At 38.9% G+C, this 24,915-nt stretch overlaps 1 protein-coding gene and 1 long non-coding RNA gene across 9 annotated transcripts in view; one reads left to right on the top strand and one right to left on the bottom strand.

The window, feature by feature from the left end:
- The first annotated feature begins 3,145 nt into the window (after window positions 1-3,145).
- LOC113119911 (uncharacterized) lies at window positions 3,146-6,952 on the top strand. Its single transcript, XR_003294535.1, has 3 exons — window positions 3,146-3,349; window positions 3,682-3,755; window positions 6,822-6,952. It is a non-coding gene; the product is annotated as an uncharacterized LOC113119911 (long non-coding RNA).
- Window positions 4,059-24,915, bottom strand: part of LOC113119910 (collagen alpha-1(XI) chain-like) — a 35,242-nt gene continuing 14,385 nt past the window's right edge. For 3 of the 8 annotated variants that reach the window (XM_026289633.1, XM_026289638.1, XM_026289639.1), the window contains 59 exons: window positions 23,895-24,023; window positions 22,280-22,501; window positions 20,611-20,664; window positions 20,388-20,429; window positions 20,081-20,143; window positions 19,364-19,438; window positions 19,077-19,163; window positions 18,923-18,979; window positions 18,764-18,817; window positions 18,544-18,597; window positions 18,285-18,338; window positions 18,057-18,110; window positions 17,831-17,884; window positions 17,629-17,673; window positions 17,443-17,496; window positions 17,225-17,269; window positions 17,008-17,061; window positions 16,876-16,920; window positions 16,656-16,709; window positions 16,424-16,468; window positions 16,131-16,184; window positions 15,537-15,581; window positions 15,374-15,427; window positions 15,110-15,217; window positions 14,853-14,906; window positions 14,695-14,748; window positions 14,429-14,473; window positions 14,186-14,239; window positions 13,967-14,011; window positions 13,813-13,866; window positions 13,672-13,725; window positions 13,527-13,580; window positions 13,191-13,388; window positions 13,013-13,066; window positions 12,139-12,246; window positions 11,947-12,054; window positions 11,805-11,858; window positions 11,560-11,613; window positions 11,366-11,473; window positions 11,220-11,273; window positions 11,059-11,112; window positions 10,829-10,882; window positions 10,672-10,725; window positions 10,438-10,545; window positions 10,300-10,353; window positions 10,098-10,151; window positions 9,950-10,003; window positions 9,720-9,773; window positions 9,527-9,634; window positions 9,383-9,436; window positions 9,057-9,218; window positions 8,801-8,854; window positions 8,557-8,592; window positions 8,349-8,402; window positions 7,932-8,211; window positions 7,728-7,840; window positions 7,549-7,617; window positions 6,835-7,071; window positions 5,831-5,977 (listed from right to left, as the gene is read on the bottom strand). In XM_026289633.1, coding sequence (XP_026145418.1) covers window positions 5,831-5,977; window positions 6,835-7,071; window positions 7,549-7,617; window positions 7,728-7,840; window positions 7,932-8,211; window positions 8,349-8,402; window positions 8,557-8,592; window positions 8,801-8,854; window positions 9,057-9,218; window positions 9,383-9,436; window positions 9,527-9,634; window positions 9,720-9,773; window positions 9,950-10,003; window positions 10,098-10,151; window positions 10,300-10,353; window positions 10,438-10,545; window positions 10,672-10,725; window positions 10,829-10,882; window positions 11,059-11,112; window positions 11,220-11,273; window positions 11,366-11,473; window positions 11,560-11,613; window positions 11,805-11,858; window positions 11,947-12,054; window positions 12,139-12,246; window positions 13,013-13,066; window positions 13,191-13,388; window positions 13,527-13,580; window positions 13,672-13,725; window positions 13,813-13,866; window positions 13,967-14,011; window positions 14,186-14,239; window positions 14,429-14,473; window positions 14,695-14,748; window positions 14,853-14,906; window positions 15,110-15,217; window positions 15,374-15,427; window positions 15,537-15,581; window positions 16,131-16,184; window positions 16,424-16,468; window positions 16,656-16,709; window positions 16,876-16,920; window positions 17,008-17,061; window positions 17,225-17,269; window positions 17,443-17,496; window positions 17,629-17,673; window positions 17,831-17,884; window positions 18,057-18,110; window positions 18,285-18,338; window positions 18,544-18,597; window positions 18,764-18,817; window positions 18,923-18,979; window positions 19,077-19,163; window positions 19,364-19,438; window positions 20,081-20,143; window positions 20,388-20,429; window positions 20,611-20,664; window positions 22,280-22,501; window positions 23,895-24,023 — 4,554 coding nt within the window. Of the gene's footprint in view, window positions 5,978-6,834; window positions 7,072-7,548; window positions 7,618-7,727; window positions 7,841-7,931; window positions 8,212-8,348; window positions 8,403-8,556; window positions 8,593-8,800; window positions 8,855-9,056; window positions 9,219-9,382; window positions 9,437-9,526; window positions 9,635-9,719; window positions 9,774-9,949; window positions 10,004-10,097; window positions 10,152-10,299; window positions 10,354-10,437; window positions 10,546-10,671; window positions 10,726-10,828; window positions 10,883-11,058; window positions 11,113-11,219; window positions 11,274-11,365; window positions 11,474-11,559; window positions 11,614-11,804; window positions 11,859-11,946; window positions 12,055-12,138; window positions 12,247-13,012; window positions 13,067-13,190; window positions 13,389-13,526; window positions 13,581-13,671; window positions 13,726-13,812; window positions 13,867-13,966; window positions 14,012-14,185; window positions 14,240-14,428; window positions 14,474-14,694; window positions 14,749-14,852; window positions 14,907-15,109; window positions 15,218-15,373; window positions 15,428-15,536; window positions 15,582-16,130; window positions 16,185-16,423; window positions 16,469-16,655; window positions 16,710-16,875; window positions 16,921-17,007; window positions 17,062-17,224; window positions 17,270-17,442; window positions 17,497-17,628; window positions 17,674-17,830; window positions 17,885-18,056; window positions 18,111-18,284; window positions 18,339-18,543; window positions 18,598-18,763; window positions 18,818-18,922; window positions 18,980-19,076; window positions 19,164-19,363; window positions 19,439-20,080; window positions 20,144-20,387; window positions 20,430-20,610; window positions 20,665-22,279; window positions 22,502-23,894; window positions 24,024-24,915 lie in introns of all 8 variants that reach the window. The other 5 variants (XM_026289636.1, XM_026289640.1, XM_026289637.1 and 2 more) reach the window with 3 other exon arrangements.

The raw sequence follows: 24,915 nt of genomic DNA, 5'->3' as shown, positions 1-24,915 counted from the left end.
CGCAAACAGAAACCGCGACCTGCACGTGCACCCAGGGGGCAAGGAACTCGACCGGAAGTTGAAGTCGGGTGGGGGCTGCCATCTTTTAGCAGAACTTCACTTGCGTTAGCATTCCCATTGACTCCCATTAATTTTGGCGTCACTTTGACAGCGAATAACTTTACATCTGAGGCGTTTAAAGACTACGTTTGTCCATTATTTATTTCTAAAGATACACGACAATGTATAAAGGGCTCCATTACATTCTATGTTACATTATGGCCCCGTATAAACAGTTTTTGTAAAAAATAGGCTAACGATTGCGTCATAACCACTCGTCTCTCTGTCCCATTACCGTACAGACAGGAGGAGAAGCTCGCAGGCAATTAACTTAATATGGCGTACTGGCGTTACATTTTAAAATACTATACAAAATAATTAATCAGAAAACTTACTCCTGCTCACTCACGCCAAAGAACTCCCTGCTCAAGCTCGCCGTCTCTGCAAGATTAACGCACACACAGCTACTAGAAGATTTACATCTGTCAGACAGGTTGCTGATGTCGTCAAGCTTCGTTTGAGTCTGCGCGTCAGAAACGGAAGTGCTAAAAAACGTTAAAAATGGGCTTCACTTGTCTCAATTGAGTTCCAATGGGGTCGCTGTGTCCATTTCTTTTACTGTCTATGCGTGCACCTGCATAGCAAAGACCACGAGCTCCCCGCGACATTCACTTAACACCAGTGAGAACATTCTCTCTCTTCTTATTCCTTTATTCGCAGAACTAAAGCGTCTCCTAACAAAGAGATTAAGACGGACCACGAAGTAAAAATAAAGAAAAGTACAGTCTTGTAGAGTCTCTTAGCACACGTCTCACTGAGATCTTTTCGGATCCTCTGCACTTCATCGCGAATGTGCTTGATCCGCGTTATAAAGACCATTACTTGGATGCGGAAATAAGGCAGCGCGCACGAGAAATGATCCAGGCCGCGCTGGATGCGGAGAAGCGCCAAGCGCTGGAGACAGATCAGAGCGCAGAAAAAAAAAGACTGGTCTCTGCTCCAGATGAGTGGCATGCACCATCGTTGTCTGATATGTTCAGTGGAATTCTGCAAGAAAGTGCCTCAAATAATAATAATACGTTGGCTATTTTGTTCTTATACACACACACAAACATATATACATACATAATATCAGATTGTAGCCATATTTATGCTAGATTTTCTGCTAGATTTCTGCTTTAATTTGATAAATTTATATTTATGCCCTGGCCCTATTTAAATACGCTCTCTCACATATTTCTCAAATGTCAGGCACATGACAAGCTCAACTGCTCAACAGCTAGATGGTTATCTGTCTGAAGTCCCCATCCCCAGAAGTGATAACAGTCTTGCCAAATGGAGAAGTAATGCACTTTCTAGTCCTACATAGAAAAATTTCAAATGCACTTCACCTAAATGGACTTTGTTTTTATGAGAGAACTGTTCATTTTAAAACCTTTCTGCAGCCAGTAGGCCTGTACATTATTATTAAATATACACATGAGTGGGATACATTTTTAGTTTGAATTTTGTTTTATACTGTGCATTGTTGCAATGTGCTTAATAAATATTTACATCATTTGTAATTATGTTTTTTTATGTTTTTTTTTTATAAGTTATGTAATTGTAATTATCTTTGAAACTTTAATATTAATTTATGCAATTGCAATATCTTAATTTTAGTAAAGTTAGTACACGGTCATAGCAATAAATGCAATGGTACTAATAATTGGCATAATTTATTTCGGTGTTTCGGTTTTCGGCCTTGGTTTTGTCTTTTTCGGTTTTCGGCCTTGGTTTTGTCTTTTTCGGTTTTCGGTTTCGGCCAAGAATTTTCATTTCGGTGCATCCCTAAGGAACACTCCACCGTTTTTTGAAATAGGGCTTATTCACATTATTTCCTACATTTAGATAGGTGGGCAAATGCATTTTTGTGTCAGTGCATGCATTGTTTTAGTTTGACTGGGTCGGCGTTAGCTTAGCTTAGCACAATGAATGGAATCCTTTGTTGCCAGCTAGCATGGCCTGAGTAAAAGTGATAAAAAAAAAAAAAACCCACCTAATTACTTCTTGTGGCCTGCGTATTCACAACGAGTACAAAATAGCGATCCAGATTAACACTAGGCGATTTCCTAGGCAGATATTGACTTGGGACTATATTATGGGGAAGCACAGGCGAAGCACTGCTGCTTAGGCGAAGCACTGCTACTTCAGCGCAGAGATATCACGTAACACATGAAATCCCACGACTTCCGTCAACATACCGGCGTGAATAGTAGCTGCCTGGCTATTTTCCTTACAGTACACGAATGGCGATGAACATGGCTGATTTTGAGAGAGACGAAGAGGGTGACTTCTCAGACAGTCAAGAACCAGAACCATACCTATTTGAACCAGAGTTTACAGAAGACGAGCTGCGTACTTTGGAAATAGAACGACAGGAGGAGGAGGTTGCGATCGCTCAACAGCCTGAGGACGTGAGGATGAGAGCCAACATGAACTGGTGGTGTGAATGTGGGGGAATATGCCAATCTATGCCGACGGAAATAGAGTGTTTGTGCTGTAGAGAGTGGGACATGTTTTTGCCATTGATGACCAGGCTCAACACGTCAGATCAAGATGAGCGTGCCCGAAGTTGTGTCACATCTACAGAGGATTTCACGGCGCTGATCCATTCTGCAGTACTCAATTTTTTTTTCCGGTGTGACAAAGTGAACTGGAAAAAACGCCCCACGCCGAATGGACCAAATGGACAGCTGTCCACAGAGTAAGTGATTATTTTAATCATGACGCATGTATAGATCGACCCATATTATACCTGTATTCACATAGAGTTGATGTTTTCATGTGTTGCGTGATATCTCTGCGCTGAAGTAGCAGTGCTTCACCTAAGCAGCAGTGCTTCGCCCGTGCTTCCCCATAATATAGTCCCAAGTCAATATCTGCCTAGGAAATCGCCTGGTGTTAATCTGGATCGCTATTTGTACTCGTTGTGAATACGCAGGCCACAAGAAGTAATTAGGTGGGTTTTTAAAAATTTTTTGATCACGTTTACTCAGGCCATGCTAGCTGGCAACAAAGGATTCCATTCATTGTGCTAAGCTAAGCTAACGCCGACCCAGTCAAACTAAAACAATGCATGCACTGACACAAAAATGCATTTGCCCACCTATCTAAATGCAGGAAATAATTTGAATAAGCCCTATTTCAAAAAACGGTGGAGTGTTCCTTTAAGTGTCTTTTTCTTTGGTTGGAAATATGGGGCAGTTGAATTGATCTGCTTCTAAAGCTGGAGTGGAGGGTCTTGAACCGCTGACGAAGAGCTGAGCAAGTGTGTGAGCATTTCACTATAACATCAAACAGTAACATTTACACAGCTGCATTACATCTATTTTATGTTTTGCTTTAGGGTTTGTGGTCTGCTTATGTCTATATTATAAGCTGGCTGAGCTCTTAAACTGAAAACAGTTTTATAGTTCTATATTATTATACATTTATATGACAAAAATTATTTTGTTTCTTGTAAATTTGGCATTCGCTGCAACTTTGTCCTGCCGGGTTCACCACTACACCCTTAACAGATAAAGTACCTGAGAAAGCCATCGAGAAAATACACAATAATTCTATATAAATATCTATTCTCACCCTTGCTTGTCTGTGCAGAAGTAGCTGATGCATGTGCGTTGCTGGCTTCTGATGACAGTGGATATATTCTGGAGTCAGCGTTCAAGTTGCAGGTAAGACGCTTGATCTCTTGCTGAACAGCAAAAAGTGTAATTTGATTCTCAGTGTTTTGAGCTGATGTGCAGTACAGGTGCTCTTCATCGGCTGAAAACTGTTGAACAACACTAAACTGATCAGCAGATCTGTGCCTTCATCTTCGTCAAAGTGTCCTTGTGTAAATTGTGTTTACTTAAAGTAAATATTCTTTACAATATACCAAATGGAAATTAAAATTACATATTTATACTATTAAAGTCTAAATATTTTATACTTAAACCCTCTTTTCTAAAACAATTGATTTGACACAGGAGGAAATGTGTTGATGTGTGGTTTAATGGGAACATATGGACCAAAACAACATCAGGTCAAAGGATTAAAACAGTTAACATTTCAAAACTCAGACTAATAAAGTGAAGCAAAATTCATCTTTTAAAAGGGGTTTAAGAGTCCTTTGAAGGAAAAGGGCCAGGTTACATATTGTGTAAGAGACACGAGAGACTTGCTGTTAATTTGTTGAAAAGTGAAAAGGAGTTTGGCTCAGAGGAGTGAAGAGGCAGATGAAATATGAGCAAAAGTACCATGACAACAGGAAACAAACGAGGAAAAGAACAACGAAGGAGTCCAACAGCTCTTTAAATAGATTATATATTACACAAACAGATTCTGAAGTACTTACATAGAACAGGTTTTAGCACCATATTTTATAAAGACAGAATCCTCGCAGTATTGTCCTTGTGAGAAAACCACACAAACAACTTTTCATTCACAAATACTTTTTATAGCTTTTCATTCCCCTCGCCACGTTTTGAAAAAGAAACAAAAAATATACATAAAAAACAAACCAGCATCAGTTTCGTTCCCTCTCCTTCCTCTTCCTGTCCCTTCTCCACTGCTGTCTGAGTCTCCAGACATTTCTGTCTCCTAAACCTCAAGCTGTGACGTAAACGCTTCGAAATAATGCAGCAAGAGCTGAGCTCACCAAGTGTACACACACACATATATATATATATCATACAGAGAAGGCAGATTTGCTTTCTGGGGTTTCATTTACATATTTAATAGATGAAAAAACTACAGATGAATACCACATTATTTTGGACTGCAAGTGTTGGTCATTTTCATTGAGCACCTGTTTGTTTCACAAAATAAATACTATAAAATATTTCTGTACAAATGGCTCGCATGCACAATTCCAGCCTGAACACTGTCCACACGAAAGGTCAAAGGTCACAAACCCATGGGTTTGCTGTGGGTCAAAATAGCACAATGTTGAAAGTAATGAAACAATAACCAGCTTACATACGATTAGTAAAAAATACTGGACTGGTAAATTGGCAGCATGTTCATGGCATGAACAAAAATATCGAAAATTAGTACAGATTTTATCGTTCTATAATAAATGTACAACAATATCAAATTCAATACAATTTCACACTGTAAATGGCTTTTGATTGTGTATGTTGATGACAGTTGCTGGTGGCATTTCAAATGCTTCTAATGGAACTTTCACGCTCAGATTCCGTTCCTCAGTTGAAATGTTTCACCTGCAGATCATTCTATTTTGTTTATGTATGGAATTAAATTAAAATTAAAAAAAGGAAGGAAGGAAGCTTCACACAGGACTGTTTGGGAGCGCTCAGGCGTGGAGGTAGGAGGAGTGGGACGTCTCAGAAGAGGAACAGTGGGGAGGGGATCTGTAGGAGAGAGAGGGGGCTGAAACAGGGCCAGCAGTATCTGCTCCATCACAGAACATCTTCTCTAGTCTCCTGCGAGAATGGCTCTCTTCTCCTCTGTTGCTGGGAGTGTTTTTCCCCGGGGCGTGTACTCTGTGTGCAACTTTGTTTCACAACAATGTGTGTGTGTGTGCATGTGTATATGTGTGTGAATCTATGTGTGTACCCACTTGTTTACATGTGATTTCAAATGTCTTCTTTAGTGTTGGCACATCTCTATGTGGTGATGCTTATGTCTAGGTTTTAAGTGCATGATTAATGGGTGTTTGTGTGTGTGTGTGTGTGTGTGTTTGTGTGTGTGTGTGTTCTTGATTGTATTGGTGACTGTATTCCCCTCGCCCTCTGCATGTGTGTGTTTATCCCAGGAAACAGACAGGTCCCACTTCAAAACCAAATTTCTGATTGTCCTCCCCAAAGTCTGAGATCCTGATGTCCAGCAGGGGGAGCTGCTCCACCTGAGGTGTGTTCACCTCCAGCACTGTCCTGTCCAAGCCTTTACGATACTGCAGGGGGAAGAGGCCAGAACACATTTAGGCACAGAACACCTCAAGATTATTAAGGGGGGTAAGGTTTTTAATAATAACAATATGTACATATCTATATTCTTATAATTGATATACATACATAAATTTATAAAATTATATAATATATAAATATAACTTATTTTTACTAAATATATCATGCACATGTGTGTATTTATATATGCATAATAACATAGAATAATGTAGAAGTTTTTATTTTATTTACTTTATGTCTATTTATTTAAAAAACTTTCTGAAAAAATGCATGCTTGTATAATTCTTGGAACACTAATAATATACACTAATATAACATGTTTGGCGTAAGATTTTTTTTAAAAGAAATTAATACTTTTATTCAGAAAAGAGTCAGTAAAGACTATAATGTTACAAAAACAAGCACAACTGTTTTCAACACTGATAATGATCAGAAATGTTTCTTGAGCAGTAAATCAGTATATTATACTGATTTCTGAAGATCATGTGACACTGAAGACTGGAGTAATGATGCTGAAAACTCAGCTGCACATCACAGGAATAAATTACATTCTACTATATATTAAAATAGAAAACAGTTCTTTTAGATTGTAACGCTATTTCACAATATTACTGTTTTTACTGAGCAGAAGAGCTTCTTAAAAACATAACTGTTTCCGACCACAAAGGTTAAAAAAGTTACATTAAATAACTGTGATTTAATGTGCTTTTAATATGAATCTAATGTAAAAACATATACTATCTTCATGACTTAAAATGCTTATTATACAGTGAAATTATGCTTGCGTCTATCTAGCAAACAATCATCCTGCAGTCTCCGTCTGTTTGTCAGTTTTTTAACTTACAGAGCAGCCGTCGACGAGGGCTTTAATGTAGGGGCTGGTCTCGTAGCTGAGCTCTTCATCGTTAGCACCCTGGAAGTGTAGTGCCCTCTCGTATCCGCCGTCAGCTGTGAGGTCGGCCCAGGCCACTGACCGCTGGCAGTGGAAGGTCAGGTTCTGACGAGCTTGAACACTGAGCAACCGCAGGAATCCCAGCTGGACAACACCCACGGGCTCTCCACTCCAGTCAACATATGAAAACTACAGCAGGAAGGACAATATTAACTCATGATTCACAATATCATGCATTTGACACTGTAATATTTCTCAGATTTTATCTAAATAACATTCACACTGAATGAACTAAAAATGAATTACTTCTGGAAGCTCTGTCACTCTCAGTCAAATCACTCTCAATGTTAACATGGTTTAAATAGATAGTTCACCCAAAAATCAAGTCGATACAAACCTGTATGAGCTATAAGCTGAGATATTTTGAAGAATTTGGGTAATTAGACACTTGCTGGTCCCCGTTGACTTCCGTTGTATTTTTTCTATATTATGGAAGTCAATGGGGGACAAGAAACACATTCCTCAAAATATCTTATTTTTTGTTAATGATGACAGAATTTTGGGTGAAATATCAATCCAATTAAGAGCTCTTGGTTTATTTATGTTTACTACTTGTCTAAATGAAACATATGGACTGAAGAGATGAGTTTAGAGGGGTAACCTCACCTTGCTGCCCTGTGCAAACTGACTAAACCAGGACCCAGGCTTCTCCTTTGACCAAGTGTTCATCTTCACCTGTGGCAGAATTTAGGACTCATAAATTCAGACCGATCCAGATTTCAGAAGTCCTAAGGATGTTGCATTAAAACATAAACATATAAAATGGAATGACAGCAAGTTCTTACATTTTCCACAGCTTTGCTGGGATACAGGCATGTCTCTCCTCCAGCGGTGAAGTTACAGTAAACCTTGAACGAGTCCCGAGCACAGCCTTGATTCGGATCAATCCAGAACTCGCCTGAATGAAAGAGTAAGAATGATTTAAATGGGAAATGGCTCACCATTGGTCAAAGAACGTGTCGATCACATAGTAACCATGACGATCGTACCATCTTTCAGATCTGGTTGGCTGAGGTGGAGGTCCTGGCAGGTGCGGGCGGGGCTTTCCTGTGTCCCCAGCGGGAAGCGCATGCTCTCGATCTCCTGCCGCAGGGAGTTGAGTGAGCCGAAGACCTCCTCCATGCCTTCGTTACGGGTCAGGAACTCTGCGCCCGTGGCGTCGGCAGCCTCAGCGTCACTGTCAGAGAGCATCTTACTGCCATCGACGGAGCGCTTGGACTTCTTAGGGATCTGAATGGGCAGCGGCTGGATGACATCGCCAGGGGGTCCCTAAAAAAAGGAGAAGATAGTTGCATTTCAAGGAACTCTGGGATTCACTGATCTATAACTTTTTCATATCAACACAATTATTTTACTGCCAAATATTGATTGTGCATTTTGTTTGATAGATAACAGATATAACTCACAGGTGGTCCTGGTGGTCCTTGTACACCCTTTTCTCCTTTAGGACCACCTCCGCCCTGCACCACAGAGAGAAGGCATATAAAACCAGTGTCATTTTAGTGTAAAATCATGTGACCTATGTCTAATACTTTATTAAAACACTACCTCACATAATTTGCCTCATGATATACTTTTCACACAGTTACAAATATTAAAAGAAGGAATACTCACAGTGGCACCTTTAGCTCCTTTGACACCCCTCGGACCCTGTGAGAAACATCACATCCATTCAGCTTTAATCCAAGGCACCAGTGTTTGAGATGATAGATTTGGGTGCATCAGTACTCAAGATGAATACTCATAGTTTCAAGATTATTTAAAAAGATTGAGCATGAAGAATCAGTGCCGTCAAGTACATAAGATAAAATACGGTATGATGAACAGCTCTACTAAACGGCAGTGAAGGTTTACTCACAGGCATACCAGCAGGACCTGCAGGACCAAGAGGACCCGTTCCTCCAGGCATACCCTACAATAAAGCATTTATATGAAATAGAATCTTTTGCAACATTATACGTCTTCAATGTCACTTTTGATCAATTTAATGCATCCTTGATGAATCAAAGTAATTTCTTGTAATAAAAAAATCTTACTGACCCCAAACTTTTAAACAGTAGTGTGTATTGTGGTCTGATTTTGATGTGCACAGGACGTGACCAGACATCACATACCGTTTCTCCCTTGGATCCTGAAGATCCCTGAGGACCCGGCATGCCTCGGTCTCCCTTCTCTCCTTGTTCTCCCGGAGGCCCGATCAGACCAAGCATACCTGGATGTCCCTTCTCACCTTTAGCACCAGAGTCACCACGAAGACCTGCCAAACCTGGAGGACCCTGGATTCAATATACATACATATATCTCATGAAACTGGAATAATAGTTCACTTCTTAGTGTAAGTGTTTCAGGAATCAATACTTGTATAGTGAATACACAGACAGTACAGTCTTTTTCCCTGAGGTGTGTGTTTGCTGTGATGCTCTAACACAGAGGCTCTTACCATTGGTCCAGGAGGACCCTTCTGGCCAGCAGCACCTGGAGCACCTTGCTCACCCTAAATAAAATGATCAGAAGATCATTTTGATGAACACCACATTAGCTATTGTTAAATAAACAGATTAAAAACACATTTCCAGTATCTTACCACTGTTCCAGGCAACCCTCTTAGACCCTCAGTTCCTGGTTTTCCTGGTTGACCCTGTGGCCCCACGGGGCCGGTCTTTCCTGGAGGGCCAAGGGCACCTGAATCCCCCTAAAAAACATGTTACATGAGGACAAACAAACTACAGAAAGCATGCTTATTTGTTGCATCTGTCCTTTAATTTCCATAATCCTACCTTGCTTCCCTTCTCTCCCTGACGACCCTCCGGTCCCCTTGTTCCTGGAGGACCCTGAAATATGAACATTAAATATGCATTTTTACAATAGACCTAGTACTTTTTTATTTCTTATTTTTTAACTTACTCTCTGTTACAGTGAAATACACCATCAGTGATCATTATACAACAATTCAGAGTTTACAGATGATGTGGTAATGTTGGGCTGTTGTAAAATAAGTTGATCTTACTCTCTTTCCTGGAGGTCCGGGTGGTCCGTTCTCACCAGTTGGTCCAGGTGAACCCTAAAACCATGCAAAAATAGTGCTCAGTGTATCCTTAAAAACACCTTATAAATACGCATAAGAAGAAGTGCTCTATAGGAGGAAGATCACTCACAGCTTCCCCTTGTTCTCCATCCTCTCCTCTGTCTCCCTTTGCACCATCTTGGCCCTGTAAAGAAGATCAGAAAGACAGTCAAACAATTTTTCTTGCACTGATGAACCATATACAATAAGACTGGGAACATTTATGAAGAATGGGTCAAATTCAATTTCATGTTGACTACGCAAATCATGTTATAAATGTCAGCTCTACTCACTCGTGGTCCGACTTCACCAGGGGGTCCGGGATCACCAGGGAAACCAACAGGACCCTTGAAAACACAAAAATCAGCTGCTGAGTGAAGAGTCGCACATGAACCTGTTCTCATTTAAAAGCTGTCATGTTTAATACATACAGGGTTTCCTTTGGGTCCGTCATCTCCATGGGGTCCTTTTCCACCAGGAGGACCAGAAGTGCCCGGCTGCCCAGCCTCTCCCTTCTCTCCACGCTCTCCTCTCGGACCCTGCCATCAGATGACAAAACCAATAAACTGTTAGCTATTTTACATCTATTAAATAAATACATAGAAATGTAAGCATTTTGCACAGGTTCAGAGGTCAACTAAAAATGTTTTGACTAAAATTCTCACCATTTTTCCTGGCTCTCCGCCGACTCCAGGTGGTCCGGATTCACCAGGCTCACCCTGTCAATACAAATAAAAAGATGTCAATTCCCATCAATCAGATTTACTGATCTTGTCAATAAAAGTGTCATCCATGCAGAAAGGTGAACTCTTTTATTCTTGCCTTCTCTCCGATGGGACCTGGATTACCCAAACCTCCTGGAGGACCTTGAGGACCCTGAAAAATGAAGGATGTGCATTAAATTAGCACAAAAATTGACTGATAACAGAATGCCATGATTGACCAATATGAATAAATTATCCAAAAGAGTCATTGCTTAGTGTTTATAAAACATGTAATAATGAACTCATCATTTGTAAATTATTATTCATTGTGCAAATGAAGGTACTTACATCAGCACCATTAGGACCAGCTGGACCACGTGGACCTGGAGGACCAGGAGGACCCTGTAGAAATATATAACCAGAAAACATTAGGACATACAGGCATCATATATATTAATTCTTAGGGTGATTCAAAATGCTGAAACATCAGATGTTGTTTATTGACTCACCAATGGACCAACATCTCCCGTCTCTCCTTTTTCTCCAGCTGGGCCTGGCAAACCCTAAAGATGTGAAGGAAGTACAAATAGCTAAAACATCCAGTTTGCAGAATTACATTGGTAAGAGTGAATAAAACACAATGTGAATGCAGTACCTGCAGTCCGATGGGGCCTGGAGGACCTGGGAACCCTCTTGTCCCTTCATCTCCCTTAGCACCAAATGGTCCCTGTTGACCCCTCGCACCTGTCTCCCCATCAGCACCCTAAGAAGAGATTCACACAAGCCAATATAACCTTTTGACTAGCTGTGAATAGTAGCATGAATTTGTTAGCATTGCACCACACTCACAGCTGCACCAGGCTGTCCAACGGGACCCATTGGCCCAGGAGGACCAGGAGGACCCTGCAAACATACAAATAATTGATTATAGAATTATATTTTGTCCACCAAAATAAGTCAAACTAAATCTAATAATGCAAGAATTTCACATTTTAAGACCAACTGAAATTGCTTTACGCATTCTATTGAAACAGGAAGCTCACGTTTCTTTCTTGAACATTATGATTTCATGAGCTGAAAGCTCATTTACTCACATGTTCTCCCTTGGATCCTTTACCGCCCTTTTGTCCTGGTTCTCCAACCTCACCCTATAGAAATAACAATTCATATGTACACTTGTCAAGACCACCACATAACTGCGCTGATGTGAGAGTGAGATATGAAGAGTTCGCTGACCTTGTCTCCATCCTCTCCAGCAGTACCTGGAGGTCCAGCAGGGCCTGGGAGACCGACTGGGCCTTGGATGCCGTCGCGGCCAGCTGGACCAATAGGACCTTTCTCTCCCTGTAAAACAGAGTTATATTGTTTGACAAGCCTATATATAAATCCGTATTAAAGATAAGGTGCGAACCTAGAGCAGACACTTACTGGCACGCCCTTCTCTCCTGAAGCTCCAGGGGGCCCCTGAGGTCCAGGACGTCCAGGGGGGCCGACAGTACCTGCGGTGCCAGCTGCTCCTCTCTCTCCAGGTGATCCCTGCATAGAAATTCAGTTAGGGGAACACACTGAAAGACCGTGATTTAATTGATTGATTCCTCAAAAATAAGATCATAAACCTCTGGGAATTATTATTTATTATTTAATCCTAAATAATAATAATAAAAAAAAAAAAATTCATAACTAAGTACACAATTGATTCTCTCTAGCCCAATGTAATGAGTTCATGAGTTCTCATAAAGACAAAAATCAATTTTGTAAAAAATAAATAACATTTTAAACATTTAAATCAAATACGCATTGGAATTGCAAACAAGAACAGTATACATTGCAGTATTGTATTTATTATACTACCTTTCATTTATGCTAATTTAAAATAAAACAATTAAATTAGTAATATATAGAGATAAAGATTGTCATTAAAAATATAATTTATTATATTTCCTTTTGATTTTGGTGTGACATACGAGCTATATTAATATGAATTCATACGTCAGTGGGGCACTTATCACTACTTAATATTTATAAACTCTTAAAAATAAAGGATGTTGTTGCAGTGATGCTATAGAAAACCTATTGTTCCCCTAAGAACGTTTCAGTTCTTAACAGAGGCATTTTTTCTTATAGTGTGAAGAACATTTTATAATCTAGAGAACCTTTTTGCAGTACAAAAACCTTTTGTGTGATAAAAATGATTTATGGATGTTAAAGGTTCTAATGGAACTGTAAATAACAATAAAGATCCTTTATTTGTAAGAGTGTATCTACTTGATATTTCAGATTCTGGTTTTTATGAGGAACATACAGCAGGTCCGGGTGGTCCAGCAGGGCCTTCATTTCCTTTCAGTCCTCCAGTGCCCTGTGAAAACACAAAAGTAAAGCTCAGTTAGGTATAGAAACATTCATGTGCAGTTGGTTGACAAAACACAATTAGAAAAGGTTTTATAATATAAAATTCACTAGAATGGGTAAGACTTATTTACCGGGGTTCCTGGAAGTCCTCTCTCTCCTGGGAATCCTCTCAGTCCAGGGGGTCCGTCTTTACCGGGGCCGCCAGGGGGACCGGGATCTCCTTTGGTTCCCTCTTTACCAGAAGGCCCAGAAAGACCTTGCTCCCCGGGTGGTCCTGGGGGTCCCGAGTGACCACGCTCTCCCATCGGTCCAGTCTCACCAGAGGGACCCTAAACAAGAACTAGACTTGAGTAAAGCTTGTACAGGCCCATACATTTTTTTATTGATTTTAAAGATTTCTGAGGAATTTTATTAACAATATCTCGAGAAAGAAACCCATTTTGCTTGATAAAAGCACAAAAAATCACCTGTGGTCCAACAACTCCTGGTGGCCCAGGTGGTCCAGTTTTGCCTTGGAAACCCTAAGGATGCAATGTGAAAAATATTTGTTGCTGTTTAACTTTGAACAGAGTGAATTGTGTGCTTTAGATGATAGAAATGAAAGATACATACAACTTCGCCTCTTTGTCCAGGGTGTCCAGGCAGTCCATCTTTCCCTGGAGGTCCCTTCAAAAATCAGTCGACATATTTATAAGCAACAGAGAAAAATGAAAGCTTTTAAGCATCAGATCAAACTAATCAACTGTTCCTTACAGGAGGTCCCTTCGGCCCAGGGAATCCATTTGGACCTTGAGGTCCAGTTAGTCCCTGAAAATGTGCAGAAACAATATAAATTAATTAAATCTGAAGCAAAAACCTAGACTGAAAGATTTTAAATAAATAAAATAAAGTTCTGAAATAAACATACTCTCTCTCCAGGGGGTCCAGAAGGCCCGTCACTGCCAGATCCGCCCTAAAACACCAGAACGAAGACATTGATTGATTGAAATCAATTGATCTTTATTTTAATTGTTGAAAAACTATTCAAATTATTTGAGCAGCTCCTCAAACAATGTCCACTAATTTGACAACAATAAAAATTCAAAATAGCAATAGAACCGAAAATTATTTGAAATGAATCTCATACCTTAGCACCTGTTTTTCCTGTTGACCCACGGGGTCCTCTCTGGCCTCTGGGACCCTAAAAAGATTAAAAAAGGAAAAAAGAAAGAAAAATCATTGTGTATTACTTTACAAGTCAACTGATTTGAAATTATCTGCTTGAATCAAAACTCGCAACTTTAATCTACAAAACAAATCAGACCCTTTCAAATCAAACGAAAGCAAAAAGTGTTTGTTTAAAAAGTGAAGAATTGAAACAGGCCCTTACTGTCGGCCCTCTCTGTCCTCTTGGTCCAAGTTTTCCAGTCAAACCCTGGAAAGAGAAAGATCAATTCAGAATATTTCAGCATCATCAATTCTTTTCCAAAATAAAGGAATATAGTCTATGTGGGAATATTTACATTTTAAAGGTGAATGAAGCACTTTGCTCAACTTTGACCTTTAATGCAGACCTTGCATTGACATCCCTGTGAGCTATAAATGCTTCAACTGGAACTGTTGAACTATAGTCGGATTTAGTCTAAAAATCCTTACCCTCGCGCCTTTCTCGCCATTAGCACCAGGGAATCCTGGGAAACCCAGGGAGCCCTAAAAATACAATCATTACATTGATTTATGCATTCAATTTGATTAAACACTTGGCTATACCGTATATCTTATGATGCATCATAAACAGTATTATTTTTGTTCACCTTAATTCCTTGCCTTCCGGGATATCCAGGCAGCCCAGGCACACCAAGTTTACCCTGGATTGGCATCATTTGTACGATTTAATAATCTTTAGACTAGCAACTAAAATATATTATGTATTACCTGTTATTAAATAACAAACTTTACATTCATTACAGCTTACTGTCAATATTAATGGCAATGCAAAACTTAGCTTATAAAGTATGTATAAAATGCAACATATTAGAAATCACGACTCATTCTGTATCATCAAACTAACCTTCTCTCCCAGCAGGCCAATAGGACCAAGTTCACCAGGGGGACCGACACGACCCTTCGGCCCCTCGGGACCGTCCTCTCCTCTTGGGCCAGGCACTCCCACCTCTCCCTGATGGAGCACAACAAATCTCAATGGGCATTTGAAATGGGTCAGTAAAGTCAAGCGCTTCATTACCATTTCCTACTGTATCATTTTACATTTGTGCTAAATCACGTTAATGGATGAGCTTCTATACACTGATGATTTTTAATATGTAAGACATACCCTCTCTCCCTTTACACCAAAGTCTCCTTTGATTCCAGGGAATCCGTCCTCTCCCTGAAAGTAAAGTAAAGAAAAAAAAGTTATTTAGCACTGATTGATTCATGTAAACTGTAGCACAAAATGGTTTTGGATTATGTTGATGTTTAGGACCAAAAGCACTCACCTTCTCTCCCTTATGGCCCTTCAGTCCACGGATACCTTGAGCTCCCTGTCATAAAACATTTAGTCTGATATCTTAATCTGAGCCTTACACATGAAAGCAGATATCAAGGCATTACCAATACATAAAAATCTCCACAGACAGAACTGCATATAAAAACGGCACAGACAGGGCCTCATGTACCCCCTGTTACTATTCCTGGCTGAAGGACTTAATGTCCTTCCTACACCCAGAAAAAAATTCAGCTCACAATTAGAGACTCATTTTAAAACATGTGGAACCCTGTTCTTTATTTTGTTGAAACTGCATCATCATTAGAGAATTTTATTTTAACTTTTTTAGTTCCTGTGGGTTAATCTGGGATTAGGTAGGGTTAAGAGTGTTGTTTTGGTTTATTGTATAATTAAAAAAAAAAATTGGTTTATTATGCCTGTTAAGAAAAGAAAATTACATTTGTGTTTTACAATCTGTTTAATAAAAATATTTAAAAAAAGAAAAAAGTTGACACAGGGTGATAAAAGGATTTTAATAACAATTGCAATAATCAAAACAAAAGCTATATGCATCCAAACTGATTAAAGAAGATATATATCTTACCTTAATTCCCCGAGGGCCAGGATAGCCAATAGACCCCTGAGGACCATTAGGACCCTAAATATGAACAAGATTAATAAATGTTAACATATGAACACGCTAGGACTTATGAACATGTCTGCCCTGAAAATGTCTGTCTATATATCTAACAAAGATATGTATACATATATATTTGTTCAATTGCTGACGAAAATGCACAAATGCAGAAAGCATACAAATAGTTTTGACACAAATTGCATTCAATTTATGAAGTTTAGAAGAGAATTCTACTTAGCAGCATTATCATATGGCCTCACCTGATTTCCTTTGGTCCCAGCGGGGCCTTCCTTTCCGGGATGACCCTGTTAAGGCACAAACAGCATATTCTTTACTCTTCACCACAGGTAAATAACCACATGCATGTCTTCTGTATTCATTTTGTTTTGCCTTATTAAATTAACTGGCAATTGGTCTAAAATTATTAATTCAAATAAACTAAAAGATTGTTAAAACACATAAAAACCAACAGGCTTCCCAACTAGCACTCACTGGAGGACCGTCAGCTCCGGGCATTCCTGGCAGACCTGGTTTTCCTGTGGGCCCCTTTAAGAAGAAATACAGAATGTCATTATAATTGCATACTTGAATGCTTGATCTCAGAATAAGACAGGACATGTATGCAGTTTTCATAGTGGTAGTTCTGTAAAGCACTTTTTAATTGATTATTGATAATTATATCTCTGTGTTCCACAATTATAAAAACACTCACTTTTTCTCCTGGTGGTCCAAGAGCACCCTGTGGACCCGCCATTCCCTATGACACAGAAAAACAATCATATTTAATATACTTCACTATGATTTTGGACATTTCTCATTCATTTGTAATAGACTCATTGTTCACCTGTGTTCCTGGAGCCCCCTGCTGTCCTGGAGGACCAGGCTCTCCTTGAGGCCCCTTAAAAACAACAAGGAGAATGAGGACATATACTGTTTTTTTTTCTGTTAAATTTTCTGTTACATTACATTTATTTAACCTTTTACACATATATGTTAATTAGTAACACAGAGTAATCAGAGTGCATTAGGGTAATGTTAAAGAACTCAAAGAATTTACTGACCAAGTTTCCTTTTGGACCATGTGGACCATCATTTCCACGAACACCCTGGCAGAGGCAGATCATACAGAGAAATTAAAGAAAGATCTGGACATCCCTTTATAAATATTTCTTTTTTAAATGTTAAGGTTTTATGGAAGTTGCTTTGCAGCCATTGCCATTTTTAAAAATGTACATTTTATAATGCAGTTTTCATGGTTGAGCGTTCAATGAATACTCACAGGAGGTCCAGGAAGACCAGAAGGCCCTTTAGGCCCCAGCAACCCACGGGGCCCCTATAGAACAAGCAAGAGGTTCATCAAAGAGGGTACAAAGAAATCTAAGTAGCCTTACAATTTTAAAATTGAACTACACAGGTCAGTACTATCATATACACTGTCCTAGGTGTAAGAAACAGAAACACCCACCGGTTCGCCGGGAAGACCTCTAGGTCCAATGTCTCCATCGTCTCCCTGACAATTATCAAGGAGGAAGAGGACAATTACAAAAAGATGATGATAGATATTCAAGGAAAAAACGATCAACAAAGATCAAAAGGATGTTCAGGAACACATCATATGCATTCATGTTAATTTACTGTAACAAAAGTACAAAATCCTTGACAAGTACCCTTTCTCCGTCCTCTCCAGGGGGTCCTATGGGTCCCATGCCACCAGTTTGACCCTTAAAAAATAAAATAAATACATAAAAATCCAGCAAAACCCCTGCTGTCTACTGTGTATGCACTGGAAGCTGCATTCGATTTTGGCCAAAAAAAAGTATCTGTAATTACATTGCCTTAAAAAGATCACTATGTTTTGGAACAGGGCTTGTGAACATTAACCACGACACTTACACGATAACCCTTGTCACCAGGCAAACCAGGAAGGCCATCAAAGCCACGGTCGCCCTAATACAGAAAAACATGCACATACATGACTTTACAAGCCACAGACGCTGCTCAGAACACTCAAGGTTAAAGTTATTTCTATGAAGAAGTTTCAGAGCTGGAATAACACAAAAATACACAAATGAATCACACATAGAAAGACAATTTTAACCAAAAATGGTTAAGATGACGGACCTTAATTCCAGGCTCTCCTGGCATCCCTCTGGCTCCATCAGCACCTGCCCGACCCTGCAGGAAACATCAAATAAAAGCAACTAGATTATTAGATATCTTTAGGGCAACGAAAGTGGTACCACCAAGATGCTAAGATGCGGTTGCTAGGGTGTTCTGGGTTGTTGCTAGGCAGTTTTTGTTACGGCTTTGAAGTTACTATGATATTCTAGGCCTGTGTCAAAGTTAAGCTGCATGTACATGAACACTGTAGTAGACTCACCCTCCGACCAGATTTACCAGGAGGACCAGACAATCCTTGAGGACCTCTGGGGCCCTGCAAGAACACAATCAGGATGCACGACACATTAGAAGGCTGTCTCTTTAACTCCAAGATATTTACACATTCTGAATGTCAGAGCCTCTCAGAATGGCTCAGTGTCCTGCTAGTGCTCTTTAAGCATGGCTAAAAATTATAATGTAGGAAACCACAAGGACTTTACCTGAGGACCAGGGTCCCCGCTTTCTCCCCTTAAACCAGGACTTCCAGGTGTTCCCTATACAGGATCACAACATCAAAATGTAAGTGATTGACAAACAACACTGTAATACTGTAACAGGCATGCCTGTGTTATTTATCTATCTGTGTTTAGTTATTTTACCGTAGGTCCGGGACGGCCGGTATAACCCATTGGCCCCGGTGGGCCTTTCATAGCCAACTAGACAGAAGAAAATTAAGATGCATAAAGTTAGACCTCAATGTGGAAAACGAATAAATCAAAATTCAATTATTGCTATATGACAGCTGCTACTAACCCGAGCCTGAGACAGGATGGCTTGAGCTTGGGCCTCCTGTGCCGAGGCAATGGGCCCTTTTTCACCAGCACTCTGTCCGAAACGGAACTGCAGGAATCAGAAAAGAGTTTTGCAAATTAATGATTTGAAATTATTTCTTTTAAGTGGATGTAGGAACTCATGGGGGAGACTGTTAGGAATAAAGTCAAATATAACTTTGACCGTAGTGGAATAATGGTGACATCTAGTGGTGAGATGACTTAAAGAAAGAAAGAAAGAAAGAAAGAAAGAAAGAAAGAAAGACTTACAGGAAGCATGACAGAAGTTCCAGGAGGTCCTGGGAGCCCGTCCGCTCCAGGTAGACCAGCTTTACCTGAAGGACCCTACAGAAACAACCAACAGGATTAATTCACACACATGTGAAACCTTTTAGAAATTGTTGTATATTAATATTTTTTCTTCTAGCCTGCACAAATATGCACGATTATGTACGTGCAATACGTTTTTGGACACATGTCATGTACATGTATTTCCATCCTAAAATCCATCAACACTTAATATTATGCAAGTAAAAAAAAAGACAGACATGTATTAAAAAATTATTAGAAACAAGCAAATGTTTGCATATACATTGTTTTAACAGTTATATAAATAACATATACAAATCAAATATATATTTCTGACATATTGTTGCTACATATCAAATACAAAATCATCTCTACTCAAGACAGCAATGTCATTTTTCAGCTCAAGTCAGTTCAATGTTTTCAATAAGTTCAATAAGTGTCGATCTTGCTAAATTTATTCATGAATGAATTAGAGTGAGCTATAATTCAAAAGACAAGAGCTATTCAGGTCGATTCAGTTTTTTCTTCTCATCCGATAGCATCAGTGCCATCAAATCAGTGAATTCATATTAAATGTCTTTTAGCCTCCAACTAAGCAGCGGCAAGGAACCCAAACTCCATTATGAGACAGAAACAGAGAAACAACAGCCGTAATCACACAAAAAACTGTGCACTCACCCTCTCACCAGGATCACCAACAGAACCAGGGGGTCCCTGGGGGCCAGCGGAGCCAGGGAGACCCTATACAGAGAAAGTTTGCATAATTAAGAGTGTATAATCTACCCAAATCAAAACTGTGTAACTGAAATTTGATCATAACATACACTATGTGGTGAAAAAACAAACTGGATAACTTGCAATGCTCAATATGGCAGCTGTATGAAAATATATTCTGCTTTTCAATTAGAGGAGTCAAACGTCACTAGCTTAATTTTGGGGAGGACAGAGAATGCTAACTAATCAAAAACTAATAAAATGGACATACTGCTGGTCCTTCTGGTCCAGGTGGTCCTTCAATCATCATGCCCTGTGAAAACACAAAAATAATACATTCAGAAAACACTAATACATGAAATACTCTACAATACTATTGTGTAGCACCCTCTGCTGGCCTGGGTGAATTACATGTCTTAACAGATAAAACAGTTGCCTTGATTATTTCCAGTCATAATGGAGTAATGTTTTGATTATTTAAGTATGACTCTTACAGGTTCAAGGACAGCAGGCTCTCCCTTCTCTCCCTTCTGGGCTCGCACGGAGGCCTGAGGAAAACAGATATGTAACCCAAAACAGAGCCCAGTCAATATACAAAGAGAAGAAACCATCAGTCCCAGATGTTCAGGTACCCGCCTACATTATACATTAGAACCTTTTTGTGGTTTTGGACATGATACACAAACCACTGAAACTTAAGATTTACCTTGACTGACATTTTTTTTTTTTTTTTTAAGAGAGTTAAGTACATACTTAGCTGACTTAAACTTTACTTATCTGCTGTTGTGAGGCCATCAATCTAAATCCAAGTGACCGCTATTTATTTTTATTTGTTTTATATGCAGGTCTACAGCATGTTAATACATACTGTTCAGCTCTGGAGCTGACGTCAAGCAGAAACACTGTGGTTCCCTTCCAAGAAGAGACTGCGGTTCTATGCTGATTGAGATTAGAGCTGCTCTCAGATCAGCATAAGAGCAGAGGAGTCAACCAACACTGATGGAGCTCTACTGAACTAAGCACTATATGCAGTCTTGCAGAGGAATCTTGTGCAGGAGAAGTATAGTGTGTAAGTCTTGCGATAAACAAGATTTGCTGGCATAACTTTATAAATAATTACTCTTAGCAAACTTAATTTATTCTTAAGTAAACACTGAATGCTAATTTGTTGAAACTGAACTTCTCTTCCAAAAACTAGTGAGCAGCCTTGCTGTCAACTGCCTACCAGTGTCAACTAAAATGAAAAAGAAAAAAAAATGTCAAAAACCATGGACATCACACGTGGAAACAAAATCAAAGATATTGTGGCCACAGATTAAGAATTCAATCTCATGATGAATCAGTTCATTCTCTTGTTTTAGATATATCATGGCCACTTTGTATTACTTTGTACCCAATTCTTTATTTAGTTTAATCCTGTCTAAATTATTAAAACATTAGAATGAATTCTAATTTGTGGCTACATTTTTTTTCACGTCATGAGTAAGGCTCAAAATTTGACATAAAGCTGAAATACAAATATACATAGATGAAAATTTAAAATAAATAAATAAAGTTATTAAAATTTGAAATGTTTCCTTCAAGTACTAAAATAAATACAAATAAATTAAATCATGGAAATTGTATAAAGATTTTTTTTTATACATTTATAATAAAATGACAAAGTACATATAATTACTGCAACTTGAAATGAATGAAAACTGAAAATATAATAATAAAAGCCAATTCAAAATACTATTATAGTAAATCTATGACTATAACAAGAGTTTGATTTTAACATGTTGCTAAGCAAACCATGTGATACTTTGATATTCATTTCAATACATTTGATCAACATTGTCAATTTCATTAAATATAAACATTTATAATTAATATTAATTTTTGCCATATTAAATTAATTCTAAATTTGCCTTCAACATAAAGACACATGGAATGTTGTCTTCAAATAAGGTATTCACATTCTACCTTAAATTTCTGTCTAGGCAATTAACTAGGTTTTGAAACAGAGCTCAAGTCTTGGACCAGTATTTAGACCAGCACCAGCGCTTAGCTGATCTTAACTACTCCTTGATTCCTCTGCAAGATTTAAAGCCATTGCAGATTCCATTTAAGCTTTTCTCAAAGCTTTAAAGTGAATTTGCTGGAAAGCACAAGGTAACTTACACCTCCCTCATCTGTCACAGCAGACAGAGCAGGGCCAAAGGTGTCTTCCGTCTTGCTTTCGATGATGGGCTCATTGTAGTCTCTGTAGGAATAGTCATACTCCTTTGTTCCAAAGTCGCTTGTAATGTACTCCTCAGTGAAGGGTTCGTCTGGTGTTTGAGACACCCCTTCACCACCTGTCTTGGTTGCATCTACTTCCTCAGCGCCAACAGTCTCGTCCACCTGGGCCGTACCATTGGGAGCAGAGGTAGGGGTGGAGTGGATGGTTTGGAGGATGGAAGATTATATGGTGTGATGGGGGAAGAAATGAATAGAAAATAGGAAAATAGAGGGGAAGGCGGAAATTAGAAGGCAATGAGAAAGAATAATCAGAATAATAAATCTTACCTGCTGTAAAAGAGATATGAGGAGAAGGACAAACATCCACAGGTTTACGGACACATACACACAGTACACAGTCTTCTTCATGTCTAATTTTACCCAGTGAAATAATAGTCTTATTTACCACTTTATTGTTGATTCAGAAGGCCCATTCACACCAAGAACAATAACTATAACGATAACTGTAACATTAATCATATTAGCATCCTGTTTATTATAACTGCGCACAGCCACTTTACATCCAAGCTCTATAAAGCAGGATGGATTCCTGCTCTTTATCATATCATTTGAAAAAAAAAAAGTGTTCTAAAGTTCTAAAAGTGATTCTAATGATGTCATTCCACTGTGATGTTACTATTATAGTTGTGTTGTAATGTAGAATAAGACTGATTATTCAAAATGTATAGTTACAGTTATCATCTTTGATGTGAAAGCATTTGTCCATTTCTTCTCCATCATCAAGGCATTGTCTTAGCAATATGAGTGACCATAATTATGAGTGTTGTGTCTCAAGATTAAACTGAAATCCTTTTTCTTATGCATTTTTTCAAATATTGTTAATAAATCAATTCATTCATTTCAAAATGAGACCACAGAATCACTCAGGTCTATGGCAACACACTTACTCTGAGGCAAAAACTAAAGCACTACTTCCTATAGTCTCTTACCATTGTGTTGTTGACTCTTTCATTTACATTTTCTGGCCATGTCCATTTCCAAACTATTCCTAAACATCTTGTTTATTCTTAAATTCAAACCTGACCAAGAAGTGCCACTCTAGACGATAAATGTTTTAGTTAGGTCTATCTAAGCTGCTCAAAGTAAAAGTTTACCAGTTTCTTAAATCTTATTGGCAGTGTCTGCAACCCCAGAACATATCTCAAAAGAAGCTGTCCAGAAATGAATGCATGGTATTCATTCCATAATTATACAATTTCTTTTGTTTCTCAAGATTTCTGTTCTTATGTTAATTAGGATGGTGTCATGTCCAGTTTTGACATAAAAACAAGAAGAAAATCTTGAGGCAGTTTTTAGAATCACAAAAGAATATCTGATAAAATGGATGCTATGCATTCATTTTTCATTTAAATACAGCACTTCATGGCAAAGGTGGCTGCAGGAGGGTTAATGTCTAAGGTAAATGATATACAGGCTGTCTCACCTCCGTTGTAATGGGTTAGAGTAATTGAGAGACTGTGACTCCATGTCTCTCAGATATCTGGGTGTAGGTTACCTTGTTAATGGTTTCTTCATATCCAGTCAGATCACTCTCTGGCTGTGGGCTCGCCTCTTCTTCTACTGCGTAATAATAATCAGTCTCTGTGGGGGTGTGGTCAGCCTCTGAGTAAGCAGGATCTACGTCCTGATTGGAGGAGGCCGAGAGGTGGGAGGGGTTGGGGGAGGAGGTAAGCAGATTTGAAGGGGAGAGATTGATTAGTATAAAACAAGCTCAGGTCTGATGAACTTGTAGAAAGAAAAAATCAATGTGTTTTTGCCAATAGACACACAAAAACACCATTGATCTCATGTCATAGTAAAATCAGAACAGGAAACTGCAGCTGGAATCAGAAATCTTGTAAAAAGCCTTTACATTGTGAAAGACTTGTAAGATTTGCTTTCCCAGATTTTCCTTTGATCCTGATTTTATTTAATTAGCCACTTTGCCATGTCAAGGATAAAATATAGTCAAGTTGGGTCAAAACTTGACTTTAAAGTTGTTGATGTTGATGTCAATAAACCATTGAAGCAGCAGTTTGACAGCATTAGTAAACAACTTTTCGAACATTTGTACACAATTTCAGATCTTCAACAAAGACAGAAAGAGTTGATAATCATGGAGTGCAGTGTCACAGAGTTTTGTGAAACTGCTTCATTCACATACTACTGACAGGACAGCATTTAACAAACAACACATAAAAGAGAAACAGTCATGAAGTGAGACGAAGAAAGAGACTCGTTGTGTCATGTGTAACATTGAGCTCTAGCAATGACTCTGACTTATGTTTCTTAACTGATCACATGCTCTAATCGGTATTACCTGCTGATCTACTTTCTAAAAACTAACCGACTAGACAGTGTAGTTTTGAAGTGAAAAGAAGACAGACAAAAGACTGTACAAATAGCCATGCAATGATGACTCAGTCTATACCGCTTATCATATCCTTCTAATGATCTCTCAGATCATTTGATGTATGAAAGGGTGGAGGAGATCCAGTGGGTCTGTATATCTCCAACCTCACAGCTGGTCAATCTCA

The sequence above is a fragment of the Carassius auratus genome, chromosome 19 (genome assembly GCF_003368295.1).
Source record: "Carassius auratus strain Wakin chromosome 19, ASM336829v1, whole genome shotgun sequence".
Lineage (NCBI taxonomy): Eukaryota > Metazoa > Chordata > Actinopteri > Cypriniformes > Cyprinidae > Carassius > Carassius auratus.
This window is presented reverse-complemented; position numbering and strand designations above follow the sequence as displayed.